General features: G+C 41.7%; 1 protein-coding gene across 1 annotated transcript; it reads left to right on the top strand.

The window, feature by feature from the left end:
• The first annotated feature begins 886 nt into the window (after positions 1-886).
• On the top strand, positions 887-17,173 carry clcnk (chloride channel K). The gene is made up of 19 exons (XM_070969201.1): positions 887-1,034; positions 2,211-2,342; positions 2,465-2,593; positions 3,663-3,802; positions 3,909-3,986; positions 4,559-4,634; positions 5,364-5,489; positions 6,237-6,321; positions 6,615-6,716; positions 7,254-7,338; positions 8,263-8,409; positions 9,100-9,169; positions 9,274-9,384; positions 9,657-9,873; positions 12,646-12,779; positions 13,439-13,509; positions 13,965-14,045; positions 14,976-15,062; positions 15,335-17,173. Exons 1-19 carry the CDS (start codon positions 887-889, stop codon positions 15,371-15,373), a joined length of 2,058 nt encoding a protein of 685 aa, XP_070825302.1. The 3' UTR covers positions 15,374-17,173.
• Positions 17,174-17,415: the final 242 nt, after the last annotated feature.

Here is a 17,415-nt window from a genome sequence, read left to right as displayed (position 1 = left end):
AAAAAGTGTCGGACGTTAGAGGGTTCAGATGGACGTCTCTGAAGCCAATCACGGACATAAGGAGGCTCGGGGAAATGACATGTTCATATTCATCTGAGCTGTAAAATGTTACTCACACCAAATAGTGCTCTCATGAGGATAAGCACAGTGACTATAAACCATAATTCACACTTTGCAGACATCAGTTGGCCCCATTTTTCACTGCATATTTTCCGGCTCTAACTGTTCCAAGGTTTGAGTGTGGATATATCTCCATCTACTTGATTTTGAATGTCTTTACTAATACCAAAATATTACAGTATTCAGCACCAAAGTTCCTTCTTGACCTTGGAATCAATATGTATCTGTTATATATCTGTCAAACAGATACATTATAGTTATAATCGGCAGTCGTACACGTTGTTATAGCTCATGTTTACATTAATGGGATTATACCAGACTGGAACAGGTATTATGACATTGTTTTCTGTGCTACATTTGATAGTATCACCAAAAACCTATTAAAAAGCTGAGCAGCATGAAAGAGTCTGACTCTCACATTGCATTTTTGCAACCAAGACAAATGAAGGGCAACTTAAAAATGTTCCTCCAAAGAGTTAATATTAGCTACCCTTTCAGCCATGACTGCTCCATTACTTCTATGTTAATGCCTTAACAGAGGCCAGTGGTGGGACTGATACACTGGTACACTGCATGCACACACAACCATAGAGAGATGCAACTAGAAGGTAAGTCAGCCGGTCTTCTATTTGCATTTTACAGTAGCTATAGCAGTAACAGCCTGCATCGCTGCATTAATGTATATGTATATATTATCTTTGCTGAGCCTCTGTGTTTGTTTGAGACTGTATTAATCTCACAATAACGCAAAACATTTCTAGACACAATGGAGAGCATGGACGAGGCTCCTGGGAGTGAAACTGTCATACTGAACAACCAGGAGCGAGAAAATCAATCGGCGACATCCCATTACAAGAGTCTGCTCCTTGCTGACCCAATGAAACCATGCCAACGGACCCGTGCAGTTGTCAAAGGTCAGACTGAGCGGGGGAAACGATTAGAATGTGATCAATACTCATCAGCACATCATAGAGTAGTTGCTGTAATTTAAAGCCAATCTACATCATGCATGTGATATCATGCAAGAAGAGCTTTATTAGACCTTAATAAAAGTCAGAGATTATTGTTGAGCTGAAGGACAACGCAATCATTGTGGTATTATAATATTTATACTATTGAAATATGCAAATATTTTCTCAGATTGTGACTGTTTCCCTCACTATTCATACTGTCAGAGATTTCTATTTTGTTAATATTCATTATCTGTTCATACATAGGTATGATCTGTGGCATACTCTGCACATATGCAGTAATTTCTGTTTCATATGTGTATCTGTATTTTCTCTGTATTATATTAGTGTTTGCATGTGACCACATTCCAAATGAAGATCCTTGCAGCCCTTTTCCACTACATCAATGTAACAGCCCCAAACCTCGGACTTTGCATGACCTGAACCTTTTAAGTACCTTGTGCGGCTACAAAACAAGTTCTGCTTATGCATAATGTGAAAAAGCCAAAAGCAGAACCAGCTATGATGTAAGCCGCTGCAGGACAGACGACAATGGAAGAAGTATGGTGCTGATATTGTTATTGATTTTCTTACCGGTTCTTTCATGCTCAGTGCCCCTCCTGGGTATGTCCGTTTCTGCCAGACACTGAGAAATCTTCTGGTTTGTGTCTAACTTCTGACTCAAGCTCCCTCCTGCCTCTTGAACCCAAATTCTAATGAAGGCCTGGATATTTTTTTTTTAAACACGCATCCTCCATTCTTCTTATTCTTTCAAGTAGCAATCGTCCCGGTCGATACAGATGCAGTAGTAAAATTGTGATTTTATTTGACTGACTGTTGTAGTCAGCCTTGTTGTATCTCATGCCCAAATGGAGAATATTGGAAACGAAAGTACAACTTTTTAGAATGGCTGCAAGTTTTGTCGCCTTTCATTCAATTCTTGCAGTAGAAAACAGCAGTTAAAGGGTCAGCAGCCACTGTGTGTCTTACAAGCTCTGCATTTTAACATTAGATCTAACCCAGAAAAACCCATCTGTCTTCTCACAGTCTCCATAAATCATATTTAATGCACATTTTCTGGCCTCACATAAGACACAAACTAAATTTCAGGAAAGTTAGTCCACATGTTTTTGTCCACAGAGTGGCTGTGGAAGCTGACACGTTGTTTGGGAACAGTGTGTGGGATGGAGTGGTATGGCTATGCTGCTCTGGGCATTTTCACTGCCATCCTCAGCTTCCTCATGGACCTCACTGTAACAAAGCTGCTGAGAGGTAGACACACACACACACACACACACACACACACACACACACACACACACACACACCGATGTACAGGATATGGTCTGAGTGAGCAATGGATTATCAATGTTTCTCTGTCACTGTGCTTGTAGCTCACCAGTGGCTTTACATGAAGCTGGAGGGCAACAGTCTGCTGCAGTTCTTCTGCTGGACTCTTTACCCAGCATGCCTGTGTGCTGTCGCATCATCGTTCTCACACAACATCTGTCCCTTCTCCACAGGTCTGTCCTGCAACAGTCAATGTCTTACAGTACGCCCAAAAAATTGTCAGTGTTGTGCCTTGTCTCTACTTCCCCCAAGTGGTTACTGCATGGTTAAGTATTAGGACAGCACTACTAAATTTAGACTTAGCGTGGATTTAAAACCATACAAGTATAAACAAATGCTGGCTGGCTACATGGAAAAGCTGGAATGAAAGTAAAAATATAGATGGCACTGTTTTATGTCGTTCATTCATTTTCCTGGTTGTTCATTATTATGGAAGGTGTGTATCCATGGGCTAGAACCTGAACAAACAATCGACCAGATAAGCGAACTATCTCAGGGAACAGGTTTCCATCTTAGGCGAGTACTCTTGGAAGAGATGAGATGAAGAACGGAGACATACTGCTCTGTACATGTTGATTTTTTTCCCCCCGGTTTCTTTAAGAACCAACTTTCCTATCTGAAGTAAATGGCACTGAGAAAAAGTCAAGTGTGATATGATCTTTCAAATTCAGTGCGAGGTAGCGGGGGACATACAGCATGAAAAGTCAAATATGATTGTATGTCTTATGGAAAAAGTCCTGGGAGTAGGGATCTCTATGCAGTTCTCTTTGGTGTTGGTGTGCTGCTGTTTATGGCACTGCAGGAGAAGGCTTGGTGTTATATGACAGATGTACCAGAGAGGACCTCGCTCTCCCTGACCATTTCTGCCCCAAGCGCCCGATCTTTCAGAGGACATTACCCCCTCACCCCTGTCAGCTTCATGTTCATGTTTATGACTTTCAGATGAACCCTAAAAGGGGAAATGTATTTGATTTGTGACCATGTTCTCCTCAGGCCTGGAAACACGATGTACAGCTACATAACTCTACCAATCACAAACTAGATTATGCCTCATTTTCATCTGTTTTGTACTGATTGTCCTTGAAATCTCACTGTCCTTGTCATCTCCTTACCCGCTGTTTAATTATTCTGAAATCAGTCCTGTGTGTTTACTTTAAATAGCTGCCAAAAAACTTCTTGATTGCTTTAGTACAGTGCCTGCGACTTTCGCAATTCTTGTCTGGTTGCTTCATTTCTCCTCAGGCTCTGGGATTCCAGAGGTGAGAACCATGCTGGCTGGTTTTGAAATGCCTCATTACTTGTCTCTCACTAATATGTTTACCAAGTTCCTGGGCCTTATCTGTACACTGGCAGCTGGCAGCACTATTTTCCTGGGCAAAGTGGTGAGACACATCTCAGTATACCTGTTTGTGATTCGAAATACGGAGCTTTTCTTTAAAATTATGCATCGTCTGCTTCATTATGAAAAGTTTTCTATATTTCCTAAAGGGCCCATTTGTGCATCTTTCCACCATGGTTGGAGCCTACCTGAGCAAACTCTGCACTCTTATTCAAGCTAATGAGAAGGTAAAATCACAGTGAAGTCATTCAAATGTAGCGAAATATTTACCCATGTTTCTACTTATATAATTATCAAAAACCTTTAAAGTAAATCTTAAAATTGTACCAATCAATATATTTACATAAACAATGGGTCAGATGGCTCTGTGTGAGGTGTCAATCACAGAGAATTATCATCTCAGCTCTGCGTAGCCTTTTAGCCTCTTGTTGCTGGTTATCTTCTTTTTCTGGCCAGTAAACTCTGCTCCCTTTAGCTTTGTTTCCAGCAGAAGCAAACAGCTGTTTACAGCAATCAAAACCCTCACTACCTGCCCAGCATCTAACGACAGACGGATAAAGTTAGCGACCAGCTGGTGAACATAGCAGAGCATTTAACCGCAAGGGCCATATAATTCTTTCCAGGAGAGGGTGGAAACCAACACAGAGCTAAAAGGAGATGTTGCCGTTAACAATGTGCAGATTATACTACTTAATGTCAGGATCTTATTTTTACAACCGTGTCAAATCCACGGATGCAGCAGTCTGTTACTGCAAAGATCTGAGAAGAGACAGCACTTAACAGCATGCTTCTCTTTTAGGAAGAAGCTTCTGGAGAAATGCTGGTTGTAGCTGCTGCAGTTGGGGTGGCCAGCTGCTTCGGAGCTCCCATCAGCGGTGAGACAGCCAGTAAAGGTTCAGCATCAGGAATCCATGATTTTCATTTATCGGTTTCAAGCGCTACCTCTGCCCTTCTTACACTTTTGTGGCTACTGTGTTTGCACCTTTGATTTCCCTCTCCTACACCTCACTTATTTGCTCTTTTCTCTTTTTTTTTTTGCCCTCACTTCACTGCTCCTCCACCATTCATCATTTTCTTTCTTCTTCCTTTGATGAACTCGACGCCTAATATTTTTATCCTCTCACTTTGCTTTCTATTTTATTTTCACAACCATGTCGAGGCTTCGTCACCCCAGGTTCCAATTCCACACACTCACAGTGTAGGACAGTGTTTCCCAACTCCGGTCCTCAGGTCCCCCTGCCCTGCATGTTTTAGATGTTTCCCTCCTCCAGCACACCTGATTCAAATGATCAGCTCGTCATCAAGCTCTGCAGTGACCTGATAACGAGCTGATCATTTGAATCAGGTGTGTTGGAGCAGGAAGCATCTAAAACATGCAGGGCAATGGGGCCCGAGAACTGGAATTGAGAAACACTGGTGTAGGATGAAATTAAAATGTCATTATTACAACAATAAAACATTAAACTACATATCAACTCTTGAAATATCTGCATATTTTCACAATTCCTTTTTCTGTGATATATTTGTTCTTTTTTTCTGTTTTGTCTCAAGTTACTTCCTCACACTCACTGTTTTCTGTCGCTCCCTTGTCCTTCCTTTGCTAGGTGTCCTGTTCAGTGTGGAGGTGATGTGGTCTCACTTTGCCCTGAGGCATTACTGCCCCTGCTTCTTCTCAGCTGCCTGTGGGGCGCTGACCTTCCACCTGTTCTCAGTCTGGAGTGGAGATGGAGGTAATGAAGGCCCTGATCAGCACTTGACCCTGCATGGCCAACAAGGAGAAGTTTCCCTTTAGAGTCACTGAAAAAGGGGCCACAAACACAATAACAGGACCTAAGAGCTAAGATTTTATTGAAAAAAAGGTGTATTGGAGCACCTTAACTATATGCCAACTATGTATGACACCCTTGTCCACATACTTTGGGCCTGGGGCTGTTTTTCATGGTTTGAGCAGAAACAAAGGTACAAATGAAGGGAAATCTTAATGCTACATAATACAGTTATATTTTAGAAACCGTGTAATTCCCAGTTTATAACCAGGACAGGAAATCCCACCAAGAAGAGTGGGAGCTGTTGCAGAAGAAAGCCCATGGTTTGGGAATGAAATGTCCACATACTTTTGGCCATGTAGTGTATATGCTGAAATCAGCAGACAATTTGTAAAAGGTCTAATGTGTTCTATGCTATGTATGTGTTTGTGAACAAACATGGTTTTATTAAAATGCATTGTTTTTAACTGAGTTTGGTTTAAGCGCTTTCTCCCATGAGAAGGTAGACGCATTGCTTTCAAAGTAAATGTCATACTTGTTCATGTCATGACAGTGACCGGGAACAGCAGCACTGGCAGAATTTACAGAAACATTTAAGCTGACAGAATGTAAATTTCAATAAAAACCAATGCAATAAAGTGAGGCCAGATTAGATTTGAATGGCTGTGGGACAAATTGGAGGGATGACTCCAATTTGTTTTGTGTCCACAGAGACTATTCAGGCCTTGTTCAAAACTAATTTCCCTGCTGGTTTACCTTTCTACCCACTGGAGATTCTGCTGTTTGCTTTCCTGGGGTAAGTTCATTGTTGACAGCATCTGCATGGTTAAACAAGTCTGTGTCTGTGTATTTGTCTGTGTCTTACAAATACAATCTGACATTTGGTAGTCATATTCATATCAAGCACAATGAAAAGTTTTTGACCCGTTCTGTGTTTTCCTCCTATTCTAATTAGCATCCAGAGTGTTCAAAGCATTTCCTGGCCTCCTCATCACTTCCCCAACTCTGATGACTTCAGATCTGCTGCTGCCTGGGTTAAAATAAGCCTTTTGTCTTTCTTGTTTGAGTAAGCTTTCTGTCTGGAAACAGGTTGCTGTGTGGAGCTGTGAGCTGCTTCTATCTCCTCTGCCATCGGTGGATCCTGCAGTTCACCAAAACAAACTCGATCTTCATCAAGATGCTGACAACAGAGTGAGAGCTCTTTGAAATACATAAGCCAGATTGTGATACAGCGATGAGTCATCTGCTGTGTAAGGCAGACTCATGAGGTACTGTAGATTTTGAGTGGAGCATCAGTTCGAGCAGCTTGTTGGACCAATGCCCCAAAATATGGTGTGTTTCTTTAAGGATAATCCAGTTTACTATACTGTTATGCAACTATATAAACTGCTTTAAAAATAGCATAATAGATTGTGTAAAGCACAAAATACGCTCAATGACTATGTAAGGCCTTTCAACCCTCATTAAATAGTTCCTAAACAAATTGGAAAATCTGTTTCTCATTTAACTGTTTTCTTTGTTTAAGAAGAAAAAGATTTAAGTCATGTGAAAAACAAAAAAACAACAACCTGTAAACCTTTGCAGATCTGAAAAAGACCAGAGCAGGCCGAACACTCACGTTTATTCTGATGAGGTCACAGAGAGCAGTTAACCTGTTAAAACCTATTTAAATTTAAACTGGAGAGACCCAAATGAGTAATTATAGCATATGTGAATACCTCTCTGCAGGAAGGGTCTATACTCAGGCATGGTGGCCTTCCTCCTGGCATCTCTGACATTTCCCCACTCCACTGGTCAATATATGGCTTCTAAGGTGGGAACAAACAAAGCTTTGAGACTTTTGTGGATATACATACATGATTAATGAGCTGATGAAGTATATAATTTGGCTTTGGTGCATGGATCACAGATTGTGCCTTTGAAGGATACGGCTGGAAATATTTTTTATTTTTCTTATTGATAAATCCCAAAGACCAAGACAAACAAAACCTTATTGCTCTGCGCCACAGAGCTCCACAAGTTGTCCAAACACTGTTAAAAATACATCTCTGAGCCGCACTATTGCACTGGGTCACATGTTCCTTCATTACCATGAACACAGACACACACACACACACACACGCACACACACACACACACACACACACACACACACACACACACACAGACTGCAATTTATTTTGGTTCAACTCTCCATACAGCCTCGTGCCACCAGAAATACTCACTAGAACAACAATGTGTATTAATCCACGGCGGGAAAGAGTCCCAATCAAATGCACTAGTCACTCTTGCTTGAGTAACATTTGCTAAAAATTGAATGTTAGCATCTGCGATCGACTGGCGACCAATCCAGGGTGTACCCCGCCTCTTGCCTGTTAACAGCTGGGATAGGCTCCAGCCCCCTGCAACCCCGAAAGGGATAGGCGGTATAGAAAATGGATGGATGGATGGATGGATGGATGGATGGATGGATGGATGGATGGATGGATGGATGGATGTTAGCATGCTAACATGCAAAGCTAAAATGCTAAACATTACCTTCAAAACATTGCCATGTTAGCATTGTTGTGGTGCACATGGGGTCCCTCAGTACAGTCTCACAGGGCTGCTAGCATAGCCAAAGACTCCTGCTACTGTATGAAAAATACAGAACAATGACAGGCTTGTCCTTCAATGTTCACCCTTGGTTTCTTTCCAGTTTTTCTTGTGTGGAGAATGACAGTAATCTCGTTCACAGTACACCATGAAGCAGCTCCTCACCTCTTTACTGGACAGCAGGCAGTGGAGCTCTGAATCCCACAATGCCTCTGCTCAGCCTTTGTTGGAGTGGAGCTCATCGGGGACTCCTGTCTACCTTTCTCTGGCCGTCTTTCTGCTAATGAAGGTACTCGCAACAGAAAAGGCCAATTAAGAGGAATTTCATCTCTGCACTGATAACTGTCAGGGATCTTAACAAGGCACCAAGCTCAACCAGTCACTCCTTTTGTTCCCTTGGGTCACAGTGGCCTATGATTAACATACAGGAATTGACATTTTCATAGTAGTGTGAGCCAGCTAAAGCCTGTGTAACCTTTCTGGCTGAAATGTCTGATGCTTACTCATTGCAGCACTGGAGGTTGAAAGATGGATTTTTAACAAGAAATCTCAGCAGCTGGCGAAGTAATGGCTGAGTCACCGGTATTGATCAAGAACCACCCACATATCTATTATTCTCATTTGTACTCCAAATGGAAAGAAATCCTTGCAGAAACTGCTGCAGAAAAAAAAAAAGCGGCATATGTGAACATTTCTGCATTTCTCTACCAGCCAAAGTAAAGCTTCTGCAAAGCATGAAGCCACATGTGATGTTCACTTTTCCAGAACCCATTCAGTCTGATCTACTAGCCAGTTTTACCACATGCAAATGTGACATGTAAATGGGCATGATTCAATATTTATGTGTTTATGCAAAATTGATTTGATGCACTGCAAACATTGACTCATCTGCTGTGCAGCATGTGCTGGTATAGCTCTCGTGGCTGTTCAGATGCCAAGGAGAGACTTGACAGTGTGTGTCTCTGTTGTTGGTTTGGAGATGTGGATGCTGGTCCTCGCCTGCACTCTGCCTCTGCCAGCTGGATACTTCATGCCAGTGTTTGTCTACGGTGAGTGAAAGGAAAGGACTTGGGCAACTTTGTTCTGCAGAATACTAAAATGGCAAAAGTTTGAATTTGCCTTGGAAAGTGAAATATAAATTTCTGTTTTCCAGGGGCAGCTTTGGGCCGTTTGCTTGGAGAAGGAGTATCTTATGTGTCTTCCTCTGCACTGACGACAGACGAGCAGTGGGCTGCTGTAAATCCTGGGGGCTACGCACTTGCTGGTAGAAAAACCTGATCAATAGCTCTTTGGTGCTGACGTAGTCATGATCCTGCTGATATTTTTCATGTAAACTTCCAGAAACTTACAAATATTAAGTGTTTTATATTAGGATGTTAAAACCTATGAAACAGTGTTATGTTTGATACAAATTTGTGCTGAATCTGCTAAAATGTTGTGTGAGATTGAAGTTGGGGTCATAGTTTCACTGACGACAGGAATATTACTGATCAACTGTACAATAACGATCTTAGAGATCAAACTGCTGTCTTGTAGGTGCAGCAGCCTTCTCCGGGGCTGTGACACACACCTTGTCCCCAGCTCTCCTGGCTGTAGAGTTAACTGGTCAGTTCAGCCATGCAGTCCCCGTCCTCCTCGCCACTCTGCTGGCCAATGCTGTGGCTCGCTCTGAGCACCGCCCATCTTTCTATGACGCGCTCTCCATCAGCAAGAGGCTCCCCCACCTGCCCTCTCTGATGAAGGCATGCCCCCAGTGAGTAAAAACAGATTGATTAAAGGGATACAACCCCAACTCCATAATAGTTGGGATGCTGTATAAGACAGAAATAAGACAGAATGTGACCATTTTCTAATCTTTTTTAACATATACTCAATTGAAAACAGTACAAACACAACATATTTAGTGTTTGACCTCATCAACTTCATTGATTTTTGCAAAAATCTACTTATTCTGAATTTGATGCAGCAACATGTTTCAAGCAAGGTGAGACAGAAGCAACATCACCATTTTCTCTCAGATGGTCCCCTCACTTTACATTTACAGCAACAATTTGTCAAAATGTCCAGTTGTCTAGTTTAGAAATAACATTTGTCAGATTACATGACTTTCTGTGTAACAAACCGTCTGGTGCACCAGGTTAGTTATAAGATAAGATAAGACGACATAAGAAAGGATAAAACTTTATTGATCCCACACTGGGGAAATTAGTTACAGCCAGCAAATTATTAAAAGGTAGACAAAAACAGTGGCATAGAAAGATCAAGGTAAGGATACAGGATAAAAAATCAAAACTTAACTATGTATATGTGTATATAAATACATTAGATAATACATTCTCATGAAAAGCTACCAATTATAACTATGACCAAATCCCAGTTACCCTCAGCTCTCCTTTGAGCTTAATACAAACATAGGAGGCTAACATCCTAAAGTTTGCATACCAGCAGTAAACACTGGCATTTTAAGATCAACTGTCTTCAAGTTAAAATGTTAACTTTAGCATTTGATTTAAGCGTGGTTGAGTCTCATTGCAGCAGAAGTCTAATATCTAAAACTTCTGTAAAATTAGTCAAATCTGACAGCTGAGTGTGCACGACGATAAACCATTTGGATTTAAGTAACATGTCCTCTCCTGTGGCAACTCCCAGACTAAAATTTCTATCCTTTTAGCCACAACTGGTAACAACACACACACACACACACACACACACACACACACACACACACACACACACACACACACACACACACACACACACACACACACACACACACACACACACACACTTCTTATTCCCGTACCTGGCTTTCAGTGATCCATAATTGACAGACGGTGATTACATTTTCAAAACAGAATAAACAAAACACAGTCTGTTTAACCTTCTAGCCAGAAATGTCTTGTGGTGCCTGATGTTAACTCACAGCGAGTTCAACTAGAAGGATGGACTTTGTGATTTTTATTAGGCAGAAATTTCAGCAGCCTGCCAAGTACTGGCTGAGTCACTGGTATTGATCAAGAATCCCTTCAACCACCCACGAATCTCTTATTCTCAATTTGTGCTCCGAGGGCGGAAAACCTTACTCACTGTTGCAGGAAAATAATTTACATCATGTGTGGACACTGATTGAGAACAGGTTCTGTTACCTGTTAAAGTCGAGCATCTCTAGTACATGAAGCTGTGGGAGAAATGTGTCTTCAGGCAGAACAACAGGCAGAAGATTCACTGATGTGGACTAAAGTGTAAGTGGACATGTAAGAATATGTAGTCTGCACTTCATCCATACAAGAGTTTGTTTATCGGTGGTCTTTGTACTATAGGAGCTGTGATGAAAACATCCCCCACTATCTCTCAACGTAATCACCCGGGTTAATAATCCTCCGGTGTCACTGATGAGGTGTCAAAGGGAGACCTTGACATTTTGAATCATGATCAGTCATTTTCCTCAGCAGGCGTTCCAATGTGACTCAATAGTAAAGCACTGATTAAAGATATAAATCAAACTATAGACAACTGTGAAACAGGAGTTTCCTGAAAAATATGATGTAGATGTAAATGTCAAGGAAAACTTACTGTCGTGATGACAGCAGTTAGCAGCCCCACTGAGGTTTGTTCTTCTCCATCTGTCTCTCACCCAGACAGGATTTCAGCCCCTAATGATATGTTTAGATAGAAATCAAGTCATCGTTACGCTACCAACAGCTCCTTGTTGACAACATTCAGGCTGAGATGGCTTCAACTATTCCTCTGACAAACTCACTCATCATTTTGTGAGCCAGACAGCTTAAACTACTTGAAAATGATTTCCAGAGGGAAAAACAAAAAGCTTCAATGCTGGCTTGAATGTGTTGACAGCAGGAAATGCACTCTAGTCGCCCTACTCCGTACACGTGCTCTGGTTTGGCTTGACTCGGCATGTCAGCAAAGTGCAGGAGGGATTTGCATGGCCAGGGTTACCCACTGGAAGGTGTGCCTTGAAGTGATGACACACTTTGTCTTGTGTTGTTAACATTGTACAGCAGCGGCCTCTTTAGCTCTCTTTGCTATTGCACTGTACAACGGTTGGTAACCAGCTACTCTATTTAAACATGTCACTGAATTGTTCCTGAATTATAATGAAGCCCATCTGATGTCACTGTAGTCTGCTTGGAAGTGGTCGGGTCACTTTAACCTTTTGACTTTAAACTTTTGAACAAACGTGCCAGTGGAAAAGCTTTGTAACGTGCATTTAACAGCAGACTGCAGCACCTGCGGTTTTGCTGTTTCACCTCTGTTGACTGAGCACAAACATGTCACGCTGTCTTTTGTTAACGCCTTCAAACCAAACCATTTGTTTTGTGAATCCTCACATCCAGAGAATAGTTTTCTTTTAGTGTTAAATTGGCTTCAAATTAAATATTTCACCTTTGGCCCACCATAGATGAATCAATTCTGACATCTCGGAGATAAAAACGCTTACATTTATCATTTCATCTAACCACAGCTGCTTTTGTTCCAGGTGTGACTTGGTTAATCTCTTTTGCAGGCTTCCCTCCACGCCTGTCGGACAGGTTTTGGGAGCGAGATCAGGGCAGCTTCAGAAAGCAGCAGGGCCAGCGGAGGTTCAGCACGCTGTCAACACCAGCGCTGAAACACAAATCCCTGTGGTTGACTCGCATGGTGCGCAGACAAAGATATTTGACAGCTTTCATCCCAGAGTTCTGGCTGAGGAATCATATTTTGTCTAAATTGTCTCACAAAAAATAAGATATATTTAAGGATATGGAATATTGGCAGAAAGTCAGCAGGATCCTTAAGAAAACATCACATACATGCTGGTCAAAAACATAGTTACAACACCGCACAGAGCTGCTGAAAAGAAAGGATGAAAATGATGAGAAATGATGAAAAACTGTAACCACTCTGAAAACTGTGGCAATTCAGCAAAGTGCCTCGATAAGGAGCCGAGTCAACCACATCAGACTCCCAACTCACACATATGGATGCTTAGTCAGGACCCCTTGGCATCACTTTTTAACGCACTGGGTACCCCTTTAGGTACCCATGTTTCAAGGCACAGGGTAGTCTGACTGACTGCTATAGACAGGGTAGATAGAAAGCGCCTGTATGTGTGAGTTGGGAGTGAGAATGTGTCGGACATGTGTTAGAAAATAGTCAATTGGTTGGATGAGCCTTTCAGCTCAGAGCGGCAATCACACTTACATGAAAATGTTATGTTTGCAGACAGCTCACAGCCCACTAGAAAGGTGCACACACGGTAAACCATAGCACCGACTGTACCAAAGACAACTGATTTCCTCTCCTCTCCTCTGTTGAAGAGTCGCTGATTTTACTGGGGTTTGTTCTCCGATCAGAGCTGCTGATGTTCCTGCGTCACAGTAAGACTGAGGTAAGGACGGAGTAAGTCAGGTAGCTCAATGTTTAGAAGAAAGAGGAGTGAACTCTCTCATGCTGTTTAAAAGGCAGGTCATGTCTTTACAATCTGTTCAACATTGGCTGAATGTAAAACAGCTGCGAAAAGGAGGACTGGGGCAGGATGTACAGACAGAACGGATGGCTGACTGAGACGCTTATTTCGTGACAGCTGAGATCCATTTCAAAGCATTATGTAGTTACAGAAAAATACTTGAGCTGCTTATCAAAAATGGTTTTAGAAAACCAATTTATGGGATTGCTGCTTCAAATAATGTCCAAGGATGCACTAGAGAAAGTATGAGTGTGTTCAGGCAATGGAAACCACTGTGAATCATAATTTCTCAAATTATACTGAATGCTACTGCGTGACAAGCGTCTGCCAGAGAGAAAATACATTTAAATGTGATATCTTTGTGCTGCTCTGTGCAGACTCCAGATAAACATCTGGATGAGGTCTGCTGCATTTATCCAACCTCTGTCCTGCTATCACCTCACAACACGCTTCAGGAGGTAGGGAGACTTTGGGAAATGTCATTAGAACTGCTGAATTGAAAGGAATAGATCAGCACTCTGGGAATTACTGTTATTCACTTTCTTTTCAAGACTAAGATGAGACGATTGAGCCCATCGCATGTCTGTATGTTATTTACAGAGGCAAAGCTGGGAGGTGATTAGCCTAGCTTAGCATAAAGACTGAAACTAGGAGGAGACAGTTATAGCCCGGCTCTCTCCAAAGGTCAAAAACCAGCACCTCTAAAGCTAACTGACACCTCGTATTTTATTAGATATTTTATTCAGACAAGTACAGAAATTTAACATTTTAATCAGTGAATTGTTAGGTGTTTAATTTGTACAGTTTTTTTTGTTTCCAGTTCTATGCTAAGCAACATAATTGCTATTTGTTCATTATTCATTTATCAAACAATGTGACGTTGTGGAAGGAGTCACTTGTAGTGATGAACCACAGAATCACTGAGCACCTCTCTGTTTTACTGGGCTCGTCTGGCCCACAGGTTTACCAGTTCACTCTCGCTGCTCTCATATAGCATTGTTTTTGGCCACTGAGCACCTGGGGACCAGCTGGTGAGTTTAGCAGCTCAAGAACCACCAGATATTTCCCTCAGGTGATGGTAGAGACTCAAAATGGAGCCAGAACAGAGTGACTATTCGACTCAAACACGACTCCAAATGAATGATAATGCTGCTGAATAACTGCTGTATGCGTAAAAAGCCAATTGCTTGCTAACAAACTTTGCATATCAACTTAAAAGGTGATGATATGTCAGTGTGTGTTCATAACATATTTGGGGTCAATCTCAGGCTATAAAGCAAGGGATTTACATCTTCTCATCCAGCTCTCAGAAAGGAATTGAGTAAGTTTTTTTCCCAAGGTCAGTGATATTTTACGCCTCAAATGCAGTTTTGTCTGCGTTCTCACAGGTCCACAGTATCCTGAGTCTGGTTGGAGCCCAGACATTGTTCGTGGCAGACAGGGGAAGGCTGGTCGGGCTCGTCACATGGCCGGAGGTAATGAGTGTTTGCAATATAAGATGTGTATTTAGACTCATCTACACAAATGCAATCTTCAGTATTTTCTTAATGACACAACAGCTTGTTACATTCCTCTGTGGGTGTTTGTCTCGTCCATATGCACTTAGCAAACACGACCATGTCCCTGTATGGATTTGTGAAAATTATGCAGAGTGTAGGAGGCAAAATGGCTACTTACCGATTCAAAGCAGTCTCTCTCTCTCCCTCCCTCCCTCCCCCCCTGTTTCTTTCTCTATTTTCTCCTCCAGCTGAAGAGAATAATAGAGGACTTGGCCAAAGAAATCTAAGCAGCGATCCACAGGAAATAAGCAAATCCTTTGACCTTTCTGAAGCAAACATGAATCCATCTCTGTCTGATTAACTGTAATGCAAGCCTGGCTCTAATAATGATATCACTTCTTCATTCGCGAAGCATAAAAATGACAAATTGTAATTGTAAAGCATAACAATATTTGCACACAAACAAAACTGTCATTAGCTGGAGGCTTCTATGATAAACATTTATCAGAGCTTATCGTTTTGCCTCTTATTGTAATTAGCAGGATGTCATCCACCTAGGAGATTACACACTATCTCATTCAGTGATCTGCACATTGTAACAGCATTATTAACAGTGTGTCTACCCAGAATAACATCCAGTGGGAATGAAAGCAAAAGCCTGTAAAACAGTTTGTACACCAATTAACACAGTGTAACCCTGCTGGTGTGTTTCTCCTGCTGAACCACACTGCCTCAGTATCGATTGTTCCAGAGCACACTGAGAGTTCGACAGTGACTGTTAACCTCCATGCAGCCTTTGGTTTCTATTCATTTCAGTGCGCTGTGGAAATCCCTTCAAAGACGCCTGAAACGTCCGTGGGATAAGTCACCCATCACATATCCATCACACCCATATTGTCTAGTTTGACAAAGTTGTATCAGCATCTTGTGGCAATGCAAATGGCCAGTGGCTCATTCTGAATTATACCTGAAACATACTAAAAGGTATTGCAACAACTCTCTCAAATGGAGTCCAAAGTCAAAGCTACTGTGTTGAACTTGAAAATTTCTGGCTCTGACGCCCCCCAGTGGTCGGATCAAAAAGAGACATTGTGACATACAGCAGTGCACGACTCAACACCCCACTGAGAGGAACACATAGACCACATCAGTACTCAACAAAAACATGCCAACAGGATTATATGCAATATGAAATTATACTCATGGTGGCTTTCAGGTAAACTGTTGAATAATAGGGTTAGTAACAAGGTTCCTGCTTAGCTTAATCAAAGCTTGATTGCAGTCCACGTTCTTGTAACTGCTGGTGTGAAAAAATTTAAATCATAAAATAAACATCACAAATCAAAATGAAATTTTAAAAAAAAATAACTTGAGTTGTTAAAGGAACCTGCCAATATCCTCCTGACTACCAGGAAAAAAAAAATATTGCCAATCACAATGGAAGGTCACTCAAAACAAATAGGAGGCAGCATGTCACCAGAGTAACTGCTTCCTGTTGCTCACAGCACTCTTTGCTGTAGCCATCTTTGGCTATAGCAACTAGCTCCTGTTAGTTAGTTCACTCAGTAAGCCATGCAACTAGTGGCCCTATTAGCTAATCTGAGTCTGCCTGGGCCGAGAGCTCACAGCCCCAGGGAATAAAACCCAACTGAAAACAGCCTCCAAGACCTAGGCCAGTTTGATGGCAGGGAAAACAGTGCTGAGGTCATCAGTGACTCCGACCAGGACTCTGAGTCCAGGGCTGATGAGAACACGGCGGGCCAGGACGGGACGGGCATGAAGCAGGACAGAAGTGACAGCAAGGCCAGCATCAGCAGCGTCTAGAAACAGAATAATTTCACATCTGACTTGGAGAACTAACCCAGAGGTGGTGACTGATTTAGCAGTGGAAAGATAAGTTTGATGAGTTTTATTTTGTTTCTGTCAAGCTTGAATGATGTGTCATTTACGCTGTTAACTTGGCAAATGAGCTCATCTTAGTTAGGTAAACATAAAACAGCAGGTGTATGGTTGTACTTTTTTGTTTAATGGGGAAAATAGGTGTAAGAATATTTCCTTTCTTGACATTTTGTGACTTTACATTGTTTTAATAAAAGGGGATTATCCTTTAAGGAATTCTTTGATAAATCACACTTATTTCTTATTCATTTAAGGAGGTGTTCAATTTGCTCAATTCATTCTCCAAGAAAATTTGAAGTCAACTAAAAAGGACAAGTATTTCTTAATTGTCTCGAAGCAACAGAACTCTAATCTGTCCCACTACTGAAGACAAGCTCCAGTCCCCATTTGTTGCTGGTTTCCTGTTGACACTATACAGATGCTGATGAAT

Source organism: Chaetodon trifascialis, chromosome 8 (assembly GCF_039877785.1).
Source record: "Chaetodon trifascialis isolate fChaTrf1 chromosome 8, fChaTrf1.hap1, whole genome shotgun sequence".
In the NCBI taxonomy this organism is placed as follows: domain Eukaryota; kingdom Metazoa; phylum Chordata; class Actinopteri; order Chaetodontiformes; family Chaetodontidae; genus Chaetodon; species Chaetodon trifascialis.
Note: the sequence above shows the minus strand (reverse complement) of the source record. Positions and strands in the feature narration are given on the sequence as shown.

Coding starts and splice junctions, on each gene's coding strand:
- clcnk (XM_070969201.1), top strand. CDS start 887: ATGGAGAGCATGGACGAGGCTCCTGGGAGTGAAACTGTCATACTGAAC. Junction 3,803..3,908: donor CTATTTTCCTGGGCAAAGTG/GTGAGACACATC, acceptor TATTTCCTAAAG/GGCCCATTTGTGCATCTTTC. Junction 14,046..14,975: donor CTCACAACACGCTTCAGGAG/GTAGGGAGACTT, acceptor GCGTTCTCACAG/GTCCACAGTATCCTGAGTCT.